The 19,549-nt window shown below is 44.9% G+C and overlaps 2 protein-coding genes across 7 annotated transcripts in view; one reads left to right on the top strand and one right to left on the bottom strand.

Moving 5' to 3' along the window:
• The window catches only part of RARS2 (arginyl-tRNA synthetase 2, mitochondrial), a 58,507-nt gene extending 46,860 nt beyond the window's left edge, over positions 1-11,647 (bottom strand). The window contains exons 1-4 of one of the 5 annotated variants that reach the window (XM_074948093.1): positions 11,364-11,647; positions 4,126-4,199; positions 2,359-2,464; positions 395-478 (exon numbers count right to left, since the gene is read on the bottom strand). In XM_074948093.1, coding sequence (XP_074804194.1) covers positions 395-478; positions 2,359-2,464; positions 4,126-4,199; positions 11,364-11,402 — 303 coding nt within the window. In that variant the 5' untranslated portion in view covers positions 11,403-11,647. The remainder of the gene's footprint in view (positions 1-394; positions 479-2,358; positions 2,465-4,125; positions 4,200-11,363) is intronic. The other 4 variants (XM_074948090.1, XM_074948091.1, XM_074948092.1 and 1 more) reach the window with 4 other exon arrangements.
• The window catches only part of ORC3 (origin recognition complex subunit 3), an 80,135-nt gene continuing 72,124 nt past the window's right edge, over positions 11,539-19,549 (top strand). For both annotated transcript variants that reach the window (XM_074948086.1, XM_074948087.1), the window contains exon 1: positions 11,539-11,798. In XM_074948086.1, the coding sequence (XP_074804187.1) occupies positions 11,775-11,798 (24 nt within the window). In that variant the 5' untranslated portion in view covers positions 11,539-11,774. The remainder of the gene's footprint in view (positions 11,799-19,549) is intronic.

The raw sequence follows: 19,549 nt of genomic DNA on the forward strand, positions 1-19,549 counted from the left end.
TATTTTCCACCTCTAGCAAAGGCCTTGGAGCACAAGAACCAAGATTAAATTTTTGACTTGCACAATTTAGGACCTGACCCTAAATTGTAGACCAAATTTAGACTTAAGGGGAAGAAGAAAAGTCAGAATTATTAAACTGTGTCAGAGAAACTACTTCCTTATATTTTTAAGAAGAGATCTTTGTGAACCTGATTCCAAATTCTCAGCATGCATAATAAAAGACAGCTGTTTAGTCAATCCTTAGAGAGAGGGAATATATGGTTTTTAAACTGAAACAATGATTGTTTGAATGTAAAGTTCTACACTAAGACTACAGTAGATGGTTTTTCATTTCTATGTAGAGGGGCTAATTTTGTCATTATTGTTAATATTTCATGTGTGTTAAAATACTTACCTTTGCTAATAATTCCCTATTTATTGTGAAGTTCACTGTTCCTGGACCAGTGCTGATTTCTCTCACTACTGTATCACATTTTAGCTAAAAAACACATTAAAAACAGGTGAATAAATCATTTGCTTCATTAGACATGCAATATTATATTGGCTAGAATTGTTTAGGATGGAAAGGACGTACAGTGGGTCATCTAATAAATCCATCCCCTCATAGAAAGGTAGACTTGCATTCATTATTTCCAAACCATCTCCAACACATGAATATCTAGTTGACCCTCAGATATTGTACTTTCTCTTCTTTTGATCTAGTCCATTTCTATCATTTTAATGGAATGAAAGAGTTGATTTTTATATCAATATAGATAGGTACTGAGATGCATGTGACAGCTTGCATGACACATGTTAGTGTTTATAATGCCAGTCACTAATACCTTAAAACATAGGAGCCCGAAGTTAGGCTCCAAAATCCTTATAGAGGTTCCTAAATAAGAGACCTGACTTTCACAAATCCTCAGCACCCAGCAGTATCAACTGAAGCTGCTGGGTGCTCAACACTTTTCAAAATTAGGTTTAAAATTTATTTAAGACTTTTTTTGAAAATTGGCCCCCAAAAGTATATTTGAACTCCAAATCTAACTTTGAATGGCAATCAGAGTTAACGTAGCTTTTTCTTGGCTACTTTGTCTTCTCTCTAATTGAGAGTTTTGGCCTCTTCCTTATTAAATGGGCAGACTTCTATGGCCAATAAAACCTGCCCAGAGAAATGAAAATAAGGAGTTGCATAACTTCTAATATAAATTATTTGGTTACTGATCTTTGTTTCAAATTAACTAGTGATGGAACTAAGCAGAAACACTGCATCTCCACTGATGAAGATTCCTCAGTCTGCCTAAGGAACATAGGAATTGCCATGATGCATCTAGTCCAGTATCCCACCAACGTTTTGTTGGCCACTAGTGTAGGGGATTGGGTGGGCTCCTTTACTCTCTGCTAATCCCCAGCTTCCAGAATACTCCCCTGTGGCTACGGGCAGCCAGTGTAAATCAGATCAGGTTTTAGGCCTTTGTCTCTTCTTCTTTGAGCTATACAAAGCACTCCTTGGCCAAAGTACCCGTTACATCTTCCCTCAATCGTCCCATCTCTTGCCCAGATCTTGTCACTTTCCCTCAGTCTCACTCGCCAAACCTCTTGTTTTTGCTGCTTTTCTCTGAACTCCCTCCAGTCTGTTTGAAGTGTAGTGTCAAAACTGAACACAGTATCCCAATAAGGCCTAGCCAGCACTCAATCGTTACTTCAGTTGTTTTTACATGTGACACTCCTATCGGTATAACTCATTCTTAGTATTTACTTGTTTTTGTGACAAAACTGCCCGGGCAATGCATTCAATCTTGCACAACAGCCTTTTGAAGTATTTACACACAGCTTTCTATGTGTGTATTAGGCATATTAGTTTACATTCACCTTTAGTGAATCTCATTTTTTTTATGGTAATCAATTTTTCCAGTATATTAAGATCATATCCTATTATAATCCTATTTGCCAAAGTATTTGTGATACTTATCAGCTTTGTATCATCTACAGATTTAACAGTCTCTAAACCATTAAGGGGAATACTGAATAGTGTAGACTCAGAATGAACTCTGTATACACTTTAGACATCACCTCTCAATGTCACACTGAACAATTAATTACTCCCAGGTTATTTTTGTTTTAAATCAAACTGTGACATCATTTTATAGTACTCTTATCTAACCCTGTTTCTCTAATTTCCCATGAAGATGTCCTGTGCAATTAGGTCAAATGGCTGCTGTTATGTTACACTCACTCAAATGGGTGCAGCTGTCATTGGAATCAGTAGGAGCTGTTTGTGTGTGAGTACCATTTTCTCTAAGGAATTTGCTACATTTTCTTTATCTAATAAGCTTGTTATTGTATCGAATAAAGAAGCTTATTGTGCCAGAGTACCTTCTCTGCTAGCCTCTGAGTTTGAAGCTGAAGATCTGGCTTTGAACGATCACTAGACTTGTTCTCTATCACAGAGCCCACAAAGAACTGGAAATCAGCAACTGGCCTAGAGAAAGACATAAAACAGAGCTTGCTGTTACTAAAATCTATTGAAATGCTGGGGAAATTTACTAAATGTTAATAATCCATTTTTGTAGGGAATAATTCCATTTAGGCATTCACTCAAAGCCTTCATGTCAAAAAACAAAAAAGAGCATCAAACATGTTTTGCCTGTTCCCAATATCCTCTGAGAAGAACCACAAGAGCTCATCACAATTTCATCTGAGTAATAATGGAACTTTTAACAGATTTTTTCCAATAACCACTTGTTAATTTCAGTATCTGCTAAAAAGGAATATCAATATTTATTAGGCAGACCAGTGAAAAGATAAATGATACTGGAGACAATTGTTGACAACTGTGCGTAACCTACACAAGCAAAGCGTATGAGGCTTCTCCTGTTCAATTTAAAGGAGAGGACAAAACTGAACAATCTATGATGTCTGAAAGATACTGGCTAAGGAAAAATATTCAATAATGCAATCACACAGCCTGTAGAAAAATATTACTTGCCTAAAACTTTTCAGAATGTCTGATCTTTAGTGGCTTTCAAAAGCCAAGTCTAATAAGCAAACAATATTTCATGAGTGTATGTGAGACAGACTGCCAGTCTTGAGGAAATTATCTAGATTCCCAATGATATCGTAGGATGGAAAATGCAGTTGTGTTAGCATTTTTCGATTACCTCACGCTCGTGGAGTATAAAAGGTGTTAAGGCAAAGACTACTTACAGAACAGCTGGAGTATAGGTGCAATTAGTTGGTTAGCTAGTTTAAAGGAATCCTTTTTCCTTTGTCAGAACTATCTTGAGTACAGGTTAAGGAAATGGTGGTAGACTCCCCCATCCCAACTGCTATGCTGTATGCCATGTGCTCGTGGTTTACAGTCCTCCGTTCCAGCAGCGGCTCCATTTTGGTGATCCTGTTTTTATTTAGGGCTTGATACTATAAACATTATCGCAGTAGGGCTCTGATCCAGCAAAATACTTAAACATATGGTTAACTTTAAGCATGTGAATTGTCCTATTGACATCAATAAGACTACTCACTTCTATGCCGGATAGTAGGCATTTGTAGGATAAAGAAATAACTCTGGGATCCTTCTAGATTGATACTATTGAACACGTGCCTGGCTACAGAAAAGCCCAACCTACTGTGATGTACAATTAATTTTTTTTCATTTTCCCCCTAATTACTATATTCACTTTGTATACGATTTGAGGGCATAACACTTTATATTAAGAATTCTTTCACTTGTAATAAAATCCAATTTACTTTTTGCATCTCTCAGACAGGAGAATGAAAATCAATATGAATGTTACTTTTATTTCTAATCAGTTTCACTTTCAGATTTTTAGTGCTGTAATATTTGCATTTCAGGCACTACAATGGGATATTTCAATTGCATTTTTAAGTATCAGAAGTGATTCTGTTGGTTCTGAGATTTCATAAAAGCTTGTTTTAAAAAAAAATTAAATGGTGAGCCACAGTTAAGTTAAATGTCCCTCTAAAACTGACTGGGATTTAAATATACACTAATTTTCATATTAGCCAGTACTGTTTGATTTTCTGTATTCGTATTTCCCTAAAAGTTCACTGAGATCTTATAGTATTAAGCACCACACACAAAAAAATATTTTATTAGAACATAAAATGTAAACACTTTACCGTTTTTTGGAGACAGGAAGTGCAGATATGGACTTTATCAAATTTTCTGGTGGCAGGTTCAAAACCCTTGAAAGCTAGATTTGAAACAGATCAAAACTATAATAAGAAAGATTTTCAGTGAAGTTATTCCCTCTTTAGGCTCCAATGCAGATGTGACATATATTTTTATAAATTAATTACCATCCAGACTGGTGGCAAAAATGTTAGCTGAAGCTATTTTAAGATCAGTTTTTAAAAATGTGTTATAAACACAGCCAATGAAAAAATATAAAGGGTGCTTTAGAGAAAGCTGTACTAATCAAAACTTGCAGCTCTAAACCCCTTTTATTTGTAGAAGGAAGGCTGCAGAGACCTGTTTATTGGAATGGAAAAGATAAATTTTATTTTAATATAAACTATTTATTGCATGGAAGATGAATGATGATCAATTGCTGTCCCAATTTAAGATCTCTTTCATGAGGGTAACTGAATAAGTGGTATCTTCAGTCATACTGGGTTATGTTTAATCCTAGTGGAAGCAGATGCAATTCTAATGAAGTCAATGGAGCTTCATCTACGAAGGATGGCCCATGGTGTGAAGTTCCCTGCAAAAAACATGCCAACCAACAGTGGCTCAGAAAAGTAGTAGACACAATTCGGGAAGTTAATTCATTAGAAAATCAGATTCCTTTTGTTAAAACAAAATCCTAAAAATAGAGAATATTTTTATTTTTGGTAATAATCATTTAACAATGTTAAATGGAAAACAACCCCCCTCCAGTTTGCCTCACAGTGAAGTATGAGCAAAACCGACAGAACACTTAAATTTACTCCAGGTCATTAAGAAAACATTATGTTGGAAAAAAGAGATGAATAAGGTACTTCAATGTTAGGAATAGAATTTAAAAAAATCCTAACATCCAGTTCCCGGGTCTAGCTACTGGACTTATTGTACCCCAGTCAAATGCAGCTCAGAGGCAGTAACAGAGTTTGAGAGATTAATATTAACAGTTTAAAGGCCTTTGGGAAATCAGGTGACAGTAGATTTCATTTTTTAAAGCCCTAAATGGACCTCTCCAACCTTCCTCACTGTTCTTGTTCCTTTCTCTCTACTCTGTTGCCTGCTAATTCCGCTTTTTTAACATCAGCCTGTTCTCTCTTCTCACACAAAAACCAGAGCTTGTCTCCCGCTGTTCTGAGTAGCCCTCCAATATCTTAATTTTATCAACTTTGCATCTCTTTACAAATCTCATATTAAATCATGTGCTTGAGTTATACTTTTGAAATTTGGTACATTCCTTCTTCACTATAATTACAGAGAGGAAAAAAAAAAAAAAGATGGGAGCCGACATTCTCTATCAGATATCACGAAAAAGTCATCATCCTAATAGCCACTTCCTCCTAAAGGGTGGGTGGTTGTCTTCTAATAAATATGAACTGCTTTGTTATACTATATTGTATCACCTTGTACAGTATGGCAGTGCAAGATACTGTGTTTATGGTATTATAGAAGTGTAGTGCTTGAAAAATTCACTCACTTACTAGCCTGAAAACTGAATGTGCTAGCCAAGGTGAAAAATCCATGTCACCATGTCCCTGAGACCACACTCCCTGCAAATTAAAGGATTAAACAGTTTACTGTGTGTTTGCTACGTTTAATTTTAACACATCAATCAACTTTTTAAAAGTTACTTACTAAGGGATTCTCTACATGGTGAATTATTCCAGAATAACTATTCCTGATCCACTTCCGAAATGGATTAAGATTATTTGGAATAAGGTACTTTCATTCTGGAATAAGTGTGTCCACACATGGCGTTGAGAAATAGTTAATCCACATTAAATTCCGCCCCCCTACCTTATTGCGTACTAGCTTTGATATGTAGACAAACACTAACTCAATTTTGCTTTTGTTTCATATTTTCTCTTCCTGGCATCGCTCCATGTTCCCCTCTCTTCTTTCCTACAATAGCTTTTCCTGTGTTGTTTACAGAGACTTTTCCTTTCTTTCTCCCTCCCTCTGTTCTCTGAAAGCCCTAATTCTTTTTCCTAATTTATCTAGTCAATCTCTTACACCCCAGACTACCCACACCTTCCCTCATACATAGGATTTAAAAGCTACCACGTACTTAACAGCCAGGGGACTAGACCAAAGGACTTCAGTAAAATGAGGGGCCACACCACCCAGGGACACCATACAGAAAAGAAGCCACCACTGTCTGGACTCCTACCATGATGATAAGGATACTGGACCCTTGCTCAGAGGCTCCTTTTATTATAGTCCCCTTCACATGACCCGGATCTGTTACAAGGTCACGGCAAATGACAGGGGACAACATTAGGGTTGCCAGTTTTAGTTAGACGTATTCCTGGAGGTTTCAACACAGGACATAATCTTTAATTCCTGGAGACTCCCAGGGCAATCCTGGAAGTCTGCTAACCCTCGACAGCATCCACTGATTCAAGTGGTTATGATTACTTTTTTAAAAAATTAAATTACGACATAACATGATACCAGCCAAAACTGATCACCACAAACTAATCTGTCTCTGAATAACAATGGCCTTCTAATCACAAAGCCACTTCTTGTTCTCAATGTAGTTTCTTCTTCAGTGGCCCACTCAGTTGCCAAGGAAGAGCTTCCACCTGGAACCTGTATTTGCTCTCCTTAGTGGTTTTCAATGCCAGTGACTGGGTGAGCATGAGTTACTTTTGTCAACAGAACTCCAGATGTCCTCAAGAAAAGGGGAGTCAATGTTCTTCGTTTTCTTTCTAGATCGTCCATTCCCATTTTAGAACAGACTCTCATACATAGTTTGAGATATGACCTTGGTGCAGCTAGTAAAACTGTTATAGTGAGCCGATGGTCAGAAGGTGAAGCATGAAGTAGAACCGGTCTATCTAAGTGTGACCTTAGACCACACACTGAGTTACCATGCCCATCTGAAGAAGACAGCAGCTAAAGTTAAGATGCGCGATAATCTTCTTAGCAAACTGGCAGGTTCGTCATGGGGTACTCGTGCTACAACTTTGCAGACGTCAGCTCTTCCACCTCATATTCGGTGGCGGAGTACTGCACACCAGTTTGGAGTCGACTGTCACACACCAAACTGGTAGATACACAGTTACTTGCCACCATGCTTATCATCTCCGGCACCCTGCGTCTGATTCCACTCCCATGGCTTCCAGTTCTGAGCAATACTGCTCCTCCTCATATCAGACGAGTGGTTGCCACTGGCAAGTTACTGGAGAAAGTAAGCACCAACTCAAGCCTACCGCTCCACAATGACCTTTTTAAACCACCAGCTGCACATTTGCCATCATGTCGCCCATTATGGGGTCATCCGCCACGCCAGGATGTTAGGGCGGAAACACTCTGGTGAGAGGAATGGAATCTGTTATAATCCCCAACCAGTCCCTCGTCGCCAGCCCCACAATTTGCCCACCTGGTTTTGACCTGCCCCGTCACCAGTGGTCCCTGTTGAACAGGTTCTGGACCGGGCAAGATCTCTGTGCAGCCAACCAGTATCTCTGGGGCTTTCGTGACAGCCCTTTGTGCAGCTGCAGCACAACACAGACGATGACGCACATTGTCAATGAAAGCCTGCTGATGAGGTTCAGTGGTGGCCTAGAAGAACTGCATCGCGCCACTGAAGATGCCATCGCTTGGCTAGACAACTATGCACTCGCTAAATAAAAGTGAGTGTTTGCCAATCTGTATGGTTACTAAGGCTAAGGTTACTGATGGCAGTATGTAAGGTATGTGTAGTGACACACCACAGTAACAAGCTGCACAACTATACACGTCAGTGAAATACTCTGGCAGCAGAGAGCTGCCTGTTGGAATTATTATTATTAAGGCTATGTTTTAGTCATGGGTATTTTTAATAAAAGTCATAGACAGCTAAACAAAAATTCACAGCCCGTGACCTGTCCATGACTTGTATTATATACCCATGACTAAAACTTGGGGGCAGACAGGGGTGCTGCGGGGGAAGGCCTGGGGGCACTGCAGGTGCTTGGGGAGGTGGGCCAGGGAGTGCCATGGGGGCAGGCAGCAGCGCACAGCCTGGGACCCCCGCTGATGCTGGGGGGTTGGTGTTTGGGGCTGGCAGGCTCCCCACCCGGCTCCCCAGAAGCGACGATATCTCTCAGCTCCTAGGCAGAGGCAGGGCCACGCAGCTCTGCGTGCTGCCTCCTCCCCAAACGCCAGCTCCGCAGCTCCCCTTGGCCGCAATTTGACGGCTCCGCAGCTCCCATTTGCTGCGGTTCCCGGCCAACGGGAGCTGCAGAGCCAGCAGTTGGGGAGGAGGCAGCATGCCGAGCTGTGTGGCCATACCTTCCCCTAGGAGCCGAGGGATGTCACCACTTCCAGGGAGCCCTCCCCCACCGCGAGGTAAGCACTGCTCAGAGCCCTCACCCCCTCCCACACCCCAACCCCCAGCCCCCCACCCAAACTCCTGCTGCTGCTGGGGGACAGGGGCCCGAGACTGCCCCAGCACCAGCCGGTGCTGTTGGCCCGAGGGCTTCCCAAGCCGCTCAGGAGGCCTGGGCCAGCCACACTGGCCACTACAGAAGTCATGGAAAGTCACAGAAAGTGACTTGTGTGACAGACTCGCAGACTTCATTATTATTAATACAGGATATCACCACAACATCAATGTAACCATAAATACCTTTATTAAATTCAAAGGCTGAATGGTATTTATCCAAAGGTGCCTTAAATGCCTAAGCAATAATTACAACTGTACAGTAGCATGAAGTTATAAGCATTGATCACCTACTTATAACAGGACTGGACCTGGGTGCTCAAACCCATGTTGGCTAGCTCCAACTGGACAGCTGGTACTAGCAAGGAACTTTGAAGACTTTATCCTTTTATACCTTAGTATGGGAACCTACATGACTATGATCACGGCTTCTTGAATTCCTTTCTTTGTTAAAATCAGTCAGAATCATCTTGATAATTGGGGGTTTTCTTCAAAGAGTTTTCTCCTATCTTATCAGTTACCTTCCAGGTCGTTTTTCCAATGAAGCCACATTCCAAGCCCAGTATTTTCAATTAAGCACAGCACCTTTCAAGGCCTTCCCACGACTGCTAAACAACTGCATTTTACGTAAACCGCAAAGCATATATATTATTTAGCCAAACTTATTAAATGCTTTATCTAACCCTATACTGCTGGAACTTGTCCATGCTGCTGGAGTCTTTCATAGTGGCAGGGAAAGGCTCTAGCAGCCTGCTGGGGCTACTTTTCCTTCTGCCAGAGCCTTCCTCTGCAGCAGGGTACGACTCCATCAGAGGGACACTATGCTGCTAAAAAACAGCAATGTAGATGGGGGAGGCACTGCTTGGGCACGTAGAGTTGTATTGGGGTTCATACCCTAAGGGTTCTGGTGTATCTTTATTCACCTAAGCAGTCCCTCACCGTATAACATTGCGATTTATACCCATACTGGGAAGTTGGGGCATGCAGTATATATACTCTACACACTGCTGTAAGAAGTGTGTGGTGTACATGTAACCTCAGTGTACTAGTAACTGAAAACCTATACTGATGCACAGGTGTAGTCAGTAAAGTCATGTGTGTAAAAAGCCCAAAATGGCTGAGAACTTTCACACTGGACAGTAACAGACCGCAAATTCCAATGGTGGTTGAACCTGGTGATATTTCTAAACAAAAAGAGCTCTCAGGTATGCTTGTAGTTGTTTCCATTGCCTCACACTGACTGTTCAGGAGTACTTGTGGCACCTTAGAGACTAACCAATTTATTTGAGCATGAGCTTTCGTGAGCTACAGCTCACTTCATCGGATGCATACTGTGGAAACTGCAGAAGACATTATATACACAGAGACCATGAAACAATACCTCCTCCCACCCCACTCTCCTGCTGGTAATAGCTTAAAAGTGATCATCAAGTTGGGCCATTTCCAGCACAAATCCAGGTTTTCTCACCCTCCGCCCCCCCCCACACACAAACTCACTCTCCTGCTGGTAATAGCCCATCCAAAGTGACCACTCTCTTTACAATGTGCCTGATAATCAAGGTGGGCCATTTCCAGCACAAATCCAGGTTTTCTCACCCCCCCCCCACCCCCCTCCAAAAACCACACACACAAACTCACTCTCCTGCAGGTGATGTGCAGGTGAACGAGCCTCTGATAGTGTGGCTGATGTTATTAGGCCCTGTGATGGTGTCCCCTGAATAGATATGTGGGCACAGTTGGCAACGGGCTTTGTTGCAAGGATAGGTTCCTGGGTTAGTGGTTCTGTTGTGTGGTATGTGGTTGTTGGTGAGTATTTGCTTCGGGTTGGGGGGCTGCCCCCCCCCCCCGACGTTCTGGTTAAACTTGGATTTATGCTGGAAGTGAAAGAAAGGAGGAGCCTGTGTGTTGTTCTCTGCTCTCATCCCAGAACCACCTGACCATTGCAGCGGGAGAGTAGCAGGCCAGAGCACACACTGGAACAGCATACACCTGACAATTTCACTTCTGTCTTTAGGGACCTGAACAATAGCAGTGTATCTGACCAGTCTCAGGGCTTCATCTATGTGAAAAAAATCACACCGGTTTAACTGAAACCGGTGCAAATGCCTAGCAGGTGCTCTTATTTTGGTTTAAGAGCATCTTTTTGAGGTTTAAACAGATTCCTTTAATCAATTTAAAATAAACTGAAATATTGGGTAATGGACTCTTCAGTCTAGAAGACTGGCTGGAAGTTGGAGCGTGACAAATTCAACGTGGAAGTAAGGTATACGTTTTCTAACAGCGAGGCGAGGGTAAGTAACCAATGCACCAGTTTACCAAGGGTGGCAGGCAGGGCATTTCTCCACCGCCACCCATTTCCAGCTCAAGACAGGCTGTTCTGCTAAAGGAGAGGCTGGAGCTCCCGAGGAACGAACCCAGGGAAGTTGCGTGGCCGGCGCCAGGCAGGGGGTGGGACAGAAGATCACACTGGCCCCATCTAGGTTTATCATCAACGACACGTGCCTGGTTCAAACCGGACTCGGAGTGTCCGCGCGGCTGCTTGCGCCCGTCGGGCCCCCGGGCTGCCTGGCAGCGCGGACTCAGTTACCCGCACAGCCCACAGCCCTGCCCCGGGGTGAGGGGACAGGGCCAAAGGGGAGTTTGGGAGCCGGGGGTTCGAGCGCGGGGGGTGGGGGACGGACACCCGGCCGGTCCCGACCACAGGGACCCCGGGGCGGGGGTGGGCCGTGTGCAGCGGCAGGGGGAGTCTCTGCGCAGGGGACACGCTACCTGAGCGGCGATGCTCCTCCGAAAGGGACAAGCCGCCATGGCTCACGTCGAACGAGCCGCGCGTGCACCCCCGTCGCCCAACAGCGCATGGACTAGCCTAGCGGGGCGGAGCCGTTCCTTCCCGTCGCTGCTGAAGGGGCGGCGGCCTGTATAACCCTCGGGCGTGGCAGAAGCTTTCCCCTCCCCCGCGCCGGTGTTTGAGCCGCGCCGCTCGCGGGGCGGAGCCGCAGGGGATGGACCATCTCATCCCATCCCATTGTGTAAAGGGGGGGAGTAGTTTCCGAGTTCACTCTGCGACTGGAGGAAGAGAACTCGCCCTGTTGTGGGCGATTTGCGCATGCGCCTGTAGCTTCTCGCGCGCGCGCTGGAGTGGGCTGAGGTGCTGTTGCCGTGGGAGCGCGTGGGGGCAGAATGAGCACGAGCTCCGTCTCCAAGGTGGGTGGGAGAAGAGTCACTGCGCCCCCCCCCTCCGCCCTGCCCGCGGCAGCCCCGCTGGCCCGCGCGCTGGGGCCCTGTTTGGTAGCTCAGCCCGCGCGTCCGGCGGCCTAGTCAGTGGTGTCCGGGCGGCTCCCGCGCCGCGCTCTGTGCCGACGGGGGGGACACGGGTCCGCTCCCCGGCTGTCCGCCCAGGGTGCTGGGGGGACTTCCCCCACGGGAGCCCCGCCAGTTGGCGCGGAAAGATGGAACCTGGAGTGGAGTCCCCCCTTCCCGCCCCCCCCCCCGGCAAGGACGTGGGGCTGGAGAAGAGCCCGTTGTCCTGTGGGGCTGCTGGCCCGACCCTGGGTGGGTAAGAAGCAGGTGTTACAGCGGGGAGGTGGGGCACGTGTGCACGCAGGAGGGGCAGGCGGTTTGTGTATCCCCATCCCCTAGGGATCCCTCTCCCCGTACGGTCCCCGGGGCCACCTTCACCGTCAGTGCAGGAGCGAGCTGTGTTGATTCCCTTTGTTATGGCTGTTTACAGCAGCCTTACATTTGGTTTTCTCTTGTACTGTAAATACATATACTGCGGCTCCAGACGCACCCACAGGGGGCGGCCAGCTTGTCTTCCAGACATCTAAGCACGTGCAGAACTTTATTCACACGACTAAAGTTAAATAAGTGCTGGCAGGATCTGGCCCTGACACCCAGCAATAGTGGTGTGCCATATATAACAGAGGAGATATGTACAGGGAGGAGCCGGATAGAGACCGTGGGGATATGTAATTTTAATTTTGCTACAGAAGTGTGATTAATATACTGCCCTGCTGTTGTGTCATGTACATTGTCTTAGACTGTGCAGAGGTAGTGGGTGATATTAGAGTGAGAGAGATTTATACAGGCTTTGTAACAATGAGGAGGTGGATATGATATAGGGTAGGGGATATTATTTATTCAGTTTTATACTACAAGAACATCAGTGTGCTCTGTTAATTAGTGACACTGATAATTGAAAAACATACAGACTTTTAAACTTATAAGCAACCCTACTATTGATAAAAACGCCTGTGACTGACAACCAACAGTTAAGAGAAATCAGAATAAAAATAAAAGCAAAATAGTGTTCAGCCCAAAGTATGGACTAGCTACTATGATTCCTGGCTTCATCCCCACGGTTTACACTATTACAGCTCATTTTACCTGTGGATGAGGTACAGGTCCTACCTTATGCAAAAACCTATCTGTTAAGCATCAGAATCAGTGTGAGTACATCATTTCAGAACTCCATGCATGCCCCTAACTCTTAGTTTTCTTCAAAACTGAATTTGAAGTCCTGGTCCTAAGGTCTGATACCAAGTCATTTGAAGGTGGTGGAAAGACTCCTATTGACTTAATAGGCTTTGGGCCAGGCTACTAATCTCTAATTCTTCTACCTGGTCTAGAATTTGACTCACAAAGACTACCTAACCATCCATAACCAACCAAAATCTAGCTGCTTCATGCAGACAGTGCAGCCAAAGATTAATTTTAGATATTTGGATGTTGGGGGCAGGACTTTCCATTGCAGCCAAGCTTGACCATTATTAAAATCCAAGTCTTATTTTTTCATTAAAGCCTTCCTGCAGTATCAAAGGGGTAGCCGTGTTAGTCTGGATCTGTAAAAGTGGCAAAGAGTCCTCTGGCCCTATTAGGATCCAGGAAGTGGGCGGGCAAGCTCGCCCACTGCTAAAGGATCCCCCCCCCCCCAGCCTAAGGGGGAGATCCACAGGACCTGGAAGCCAAGTAGTTACGGGGGACAACTAATGAAGAACAGGAACGGGAGTGCGGTCAAAGGGTCAAAAGAAGGGAACCGGACGGGGACACCGAGCAGAGGACCCCGGACAGCGCCCACCGCTCCTCAAAGGCGTCAAGGGAGTCGGTGGATGCCGCCCAGAGGAACTCTGCCCGGAGGCGTGAACGGACGGAGGATCGGAAATAGGCCCCGCAGTCGCAGGAGACTCCATCGGCCAACCTCCTCACCCTGGTTTTATAGATGGCCACTTTAGCCAGGGCCAAGAGGAGGTTGACCAGGAGGTCCCGCGACTTAGTGGGGCCACGGACAGGGAGTGCGTAAATAAGAAGGTGAGGAGAAAAGTGCAGCCAAAACTTTAACAAAATATTGGTGAGGAGCCGGAATAGGGGCTGCAACCTGGCGCACTCCAGGTAGAGGTGCGCCAGGGTTTCCCTCACGCCGCAAAAGGGGCAGGTGTCCGGGATTGGGGTAAACCGCGCCAAGTACACGCCCGTGCTCACGGCCCCGTGAAGGAGCCGCCAACTGATATCCCCGGCGGGCCTCGGGACTAAGGCGGAATAGAGGCTGGCCCACCGGGGCTCCTCACCCTCTAGAGGTGGCAGGAGATCCCGCCACTTTGTGTCAGGGCGGGACGTGAGGGTGAGGACATGAAGGGTGTGCGTGTAGAGATGTTGCTTTGGCGCGGTCTGGAACCGGACCGGCTGCAGCTCGTGCAGCCGGCTCACAGTGAAGGGGCGGGGGGGTCGGTCGGGTCCACGGGGCAGGGGCCCGATGAAAAGGTCCGGAGGGCCTGGGGTGGAGGGTGGGCGGGGCGCGCCCTCTCGCAGGACCCGGTCGAGGTAAACCCGAGCAGCGGGCGGCAAAGCGGCCCTCACCTCCTGAAGTACGCGCAGGGCGGTACGAGGTCTGTGGCACCTTACAGACTAACAGACATATTGGAGCATAAGCTTTTGTGGGTGAATACCCGCTTCATCGGATGCATGGTATTCACCCACGAAAACTTATGCTCCAATACGTCTGTTAGTCTATAAGGTGCCACAGGACTCTTTGCCGCTTTTCCTGCAGTAAACTCCTATGACCATAATAGATCTAGCAAGAGATGAGGGAAAAGAGAACTGGGATAGGAACAGGTGTTATCTCTCACCCCTGGTTTCTTGTCCCAATCTCCATTCCTCAGACTTCTCTGTCTCCTTTCCCAGCAAGTCCTATTCCTCATGTCAAGGTTCCTCCCCCACTCTGAACTCTAGGGTACAGATGTGGGGACCTGCATGAAAACCTCCTAAGCTTACTTTCACCAGCTTAGGTTAAAACTTCCCCAAAAGGTACAAATTAATTTTATCCTTTGTCCCTGGATCTCCACTGCCACCACCAAACTCTAACTGGGTTTACTGGGAAAAGTAGTTTGGACACGTCTTTCCCCCCAAAATCCTCCCAACCCTTGCACCCCACTTCCTGGGGAAGGTTTGGTAAACATCCTCACCAATTTGCATAGGTGACCTCAGATCCAAACCCCTGGATCTGAGAACAATGAAAAAGCATTCACTTTTCTTACAAGAAGACTTTTAATAGAAGTAAAGAAATCACCTCTGTAAAATCAGGATGGTAGATACCTTACAGGGTAACTAGATTCAGAACATAGAGAATCCCTCTAGGCAAAACCTTAAGTTACAAAAAAGACACACAGACAGGAATAGTCATTCTATTCAGCACAGTTCCTTTCTCAGCCATTTAAAGAAATCATAATCTAACACATACCTAGCTAGATTACTTACTAAAAGTTCTAAGACTCCATTCCTGTTCTATCCCCGGCAAAAGCAGCATACAGACAGACACAGACCCTTTGTTTCTCTCCCTCCTCCCAGCTTTTGAAAGTATCTTGTCTCCTCATTGGTCATTTTGGTCAGGTGCCAGCGAGGTTACCTTTAGCTTCTTAACCCTTTACAGGTAAGAGGATTTTTCCTCTGGCCAGGAGGGATTTTAAAGGGGTTTACCCTTCCCTTTGTATTTATGACACTCACTCTCCAGGCTTGTTTTGTGTCTCAGTCCCAATCTCCTGCCCCGTCCCGTCTAACCAGTCCCGGGTTCCCCATCCCAGCTCTTTGTCCAATCTCTCTCTCCCCTTCCTGTCCCCACTGGCTCCCAGTCCTAGTCTCCCTCCCTGGGCACTTCATCCAATCTCAGTTTTCCCCCTACCTGGCTCCATGACTCTGTCTCTTTGTTAAGCCAGTCCCATTTCCCCCCAGACCCAAACTTCTTGTTTGATCTTAGTGTTCCCCCACCTCTGCAAACTGTCTCCCACTCCCTTCCCCTCCACCATTTCCCTTGTTGGCTCCCAGTCTGCTTGCTCAATAGGTTCCAGCCTTCCCTCTGCCCCCAACTCCCAGTCACAGCCTCTTTGCCCAGCCAGTCCCTGTTTCTGTCCCCCTTTCAGTCTGTTTCATCAGATGCCTTGTCCAGTCTACTCCTTTTCTTATCCCTAGTCCAGCTTTTATACCCTGTGTTTTTGAATTGGATGGCTTCCTCTTCTAGCAGCCTGGATGTCAGCAGAGCAGGCCGTTGAGAATATGTCTAACTGCAGTTTGAAACCCGTGGCTGGCCTGACTTGTGCTCATATGTTTGTTTAATTGTGGTGTGCTTAGGCTGGGTCTGGGACCCAGTGAGTGGGGACGGAGCATGCTCAGTCACACTAGGGAGATGGAAAAAGAAAAGGAGTACTTGTGGCACCTTAGATGCATCCGATGAAGTGAGCTGTAGCTCACGAAAGCTTATGCTCAAATAAATTGGTTAATCTCTAAAGTGCCACAGGTCCTCCTTTTCTTTTTGCGAATACCGACTAACACAGCTGTTACTCTGAAACTATGGAGATGGCACATATGCAGTCTGGAGGTCCGCATGAGGAGCTGTGAGAAGCTCAAATGTGCTTAGTGAGACTGGAATCTTCAGAGTAATTAGCTGCTAAAATTGAAAAAGTCTTAACTAAGTATCGATGAGTTGTGATTTTTCAAAGGCTTGCAACTTGGCCAAGTTTGGGTAAATTTTCACAGGGACGGCAAAAGGCACATCCCTGAAAATGCACTCTCCTGCCACATTTCAAGTCCCTGTTCCACAGCATTAGGTCACTAGAGGTATTCAATGAAAAGGTTGCCAGAATTTTTTTAAGAGGGCAAAACAACATATTTTTCTGTAGCCTGGTTCTCAGAAGCAGCTAAACCATTTTAGCTGGAATTCCCCCCACCCCCCAAAAAAAAAATCAGCCTGAGGCAGATACTAGCCCTGAAAAATTTCAGCCCAAATGGTAAAATTCACAAAGTTATAAGCAACTGAAAACTGAGTCTTATATTGGGAAGTGTAATAATATAATAACCTTAATAATAGTATGCGCTCAGCCTATGATGCCTACATGGTATGTATACACTGCAGCTGTTAGCAGGCTTCCTAGCACGAGTAGATAGGTTTGCTGGCTCTGCGAAAGCTAACCTCCTAACTGCTGAATTGGAATTAATTTGCAAACTGGATACAATTAACTTAGGCTTGAATAGAGACTGGGAGTGGATGGGTCATTACACAAAGTAAAACTATTTCCCCATGTTTATTCCCACCCCCCACTGTTCCTCAGATGTTCTTGCCAACTGCTGGAAATGGCCCACCTTGATTATCACTACAAAAGGTCGTCATCGCCCCCGCCGCCCGCCCCCCCTCCCCTCCCCCCCCCCGCTCTCCTGCTGGTAATAGCTCACCTTAAGTGATCACTCTCGTTACAGTGTGTATGGTAACACCCATTGTTTCATGTTCTCTGTGTATATAAATCTCCCCACTGTATTTTCCACTGAATGCATCCGATGAAGCTTATGCTCAAATAAATTTGTTAGTCTCTAAGGTGCCACAAGTACTCCTTTTCTTTTTGCAAATACAGACTAACACGGCTGCTACTCTGAAACCTAAAAATAGCAGTGTGGTTGTGACAACTCAGGCTAACCATATATGAGTAAGGTAGCTAGATGGGTTTGTACTCAGGCAGCTAGCCTGAGCTGCCGTCTGCTTGGCTGTGGCCACACTAATATTCTTAGCTCTAGCTGAGCAGCGTGTGTCTATCCACCCGTGCTAGGAAGCATGCTGTCCGCTGCAGTGAAGACGTATCCACAGAGGGAATGAGAGCATGTGAACCCGTGTGTGTGATGTTCTCTGTTCTATAAATCACCCATTGAAGGGGTTATCAGGTTCCCTCCCACAGTGTGAGTTTTTTTTGTATCTCCTGTGCAGTATATCAAACACATCCCAGTGATTATAGACATTTGTGTGCGACCTCCTGCTGCTGCCCATTTTATGTGGATTATTCTGATATTGTGTGTGTGTGTGTGTGTGTGGTGCTGCAGTTCTTGTGACTGATGTAATGCACTTTGTCTGCTGTACCTTTTTCATTACACTTCACATTCTGACCCTACCAAAAAACAGATGTGTTCAGTGCATGTTAGTGACATCTTAAAATGGATAGAAGTAAAACTGATACGCAACTGCATAGAGATTGTGCTTTTTTTTTTTTTTAAACACAAATCAGGTTTGGCACTTCCTTCTGTTGCCATGGAACACTCCTCCTTTGTCCCTCCATGAGACTAATATTGGTGATCAAAGATTTAAATAAAATAGTGTTTGCTGTCGATGTGCATGTATTATTTTAAATCACTTCTGTAAATCCCTTGTCTCTGAATTAAAAGTTTAGATATGGTTTAAGATTAGGGTTAGGACTGTGGCAGCTATTTACAAGGGGATAATGGTCTCAAAATTTAGTTCAAAATGTGGGAGTCCTCCTCCTCAGGTATGTGTTACTTGGCAGTAGGTCTCGAATACTCTAGAGGACTGCAAGGTCCCTTGCTTGTGGCATGTATCTTCTGCAGTGGTTCTTCTTTTCCTTCTTACTCTGTCGCCTTGTGTACCCTGACATTTTTAGGGGAATCTCACACCATTGCATGGACCAACCTGATTTTTCCATCATGTCATCTTGACTTGCTCTGATCAGAGTTAAATGACATGAGTAAAAATGCCAGTGTAGAACCCTCCGCAAAGTCCTTTCCCAGCATTGTATGTCATCTCTGTGAGAAGAGTATTGCATTTATTCTCTCTCTTGTCATTGGTATGGTGGGAACCTATGGTGTTTCATGGTGGGGCACTGAATCCCCACTTCATGTTTTATTGGGGTTGTACTTTATCATGTTTGTTCCATTTCAGAAATATCAACTTGAATTTTCTTTCCTTATTTTTCCTTTCAAGTTACATTTTGCTGTTATTTTTAAATGCACTGTGTCTGATATATTTTGATGTCCTACTTTTTTTCTTTTTAGGAACTATAATCATTTTTAACCACAAATAGCTTTGTATTTTTTAAATGTTTTTTGATAAATTGTGAAACCATGTGTGTTGTTTTGAATGCCTAGTTCCCTCCTTTGAGAAACCACTTGTTGCCCCATATTGTAGTTAGAAACAAACATTTTCCCAAAGTAAGACCCTACCTCCCCCACTCCCGATGTTTTGAAGCAAAGCTAATTAGGACTTACAGTTTTAAATATATCCTGTTGTCCTTTCACATATATATGCTGTAGCCTTGCTACTTCACTCTGATACCATCAGATTTTGTAAGCCAAGCACAGCTGGTGAACAGGTGCTTAGAGTGGAAACCTCACAGAGAAAATTTAGGTGCTGCAGGAAATAGTGTTGGTAAGTTCAGTAGGTGATATTCTTCCTCTGAGTCAGTACTGAACATATGACTCCTGCATGATTTTAGGAGACATTGAACCTCAAGAGATATTATCTTTCAGGTGAGATATAAAATATAGGTCCTCACCACTGTTGTTAAGAGTAGGAGTGCGAAATTGGACTGGTCCAGGTTGAGTAGTTAAAATATTTTATTCCCCCTGGCATTTCAATAGGATATGATATTCCTCACTTCCTGTCCTAAGCTGATATATAGTTTTGCTGTGTACTG

This window comes from Natator depressus, chromosome 3 (assembly GCF_965152275.1).
Source record: "Natator depressus isolate rNatDep1 chromosome 3, rNatDep2.hap1, whole genome shotgun sequence".
In the NCBI taxonomy this organism is placed as follows: Eukaryota; Metazoa; Chordata; order Testudines; family Cheloniidae; genus Natator; species Natator depressus.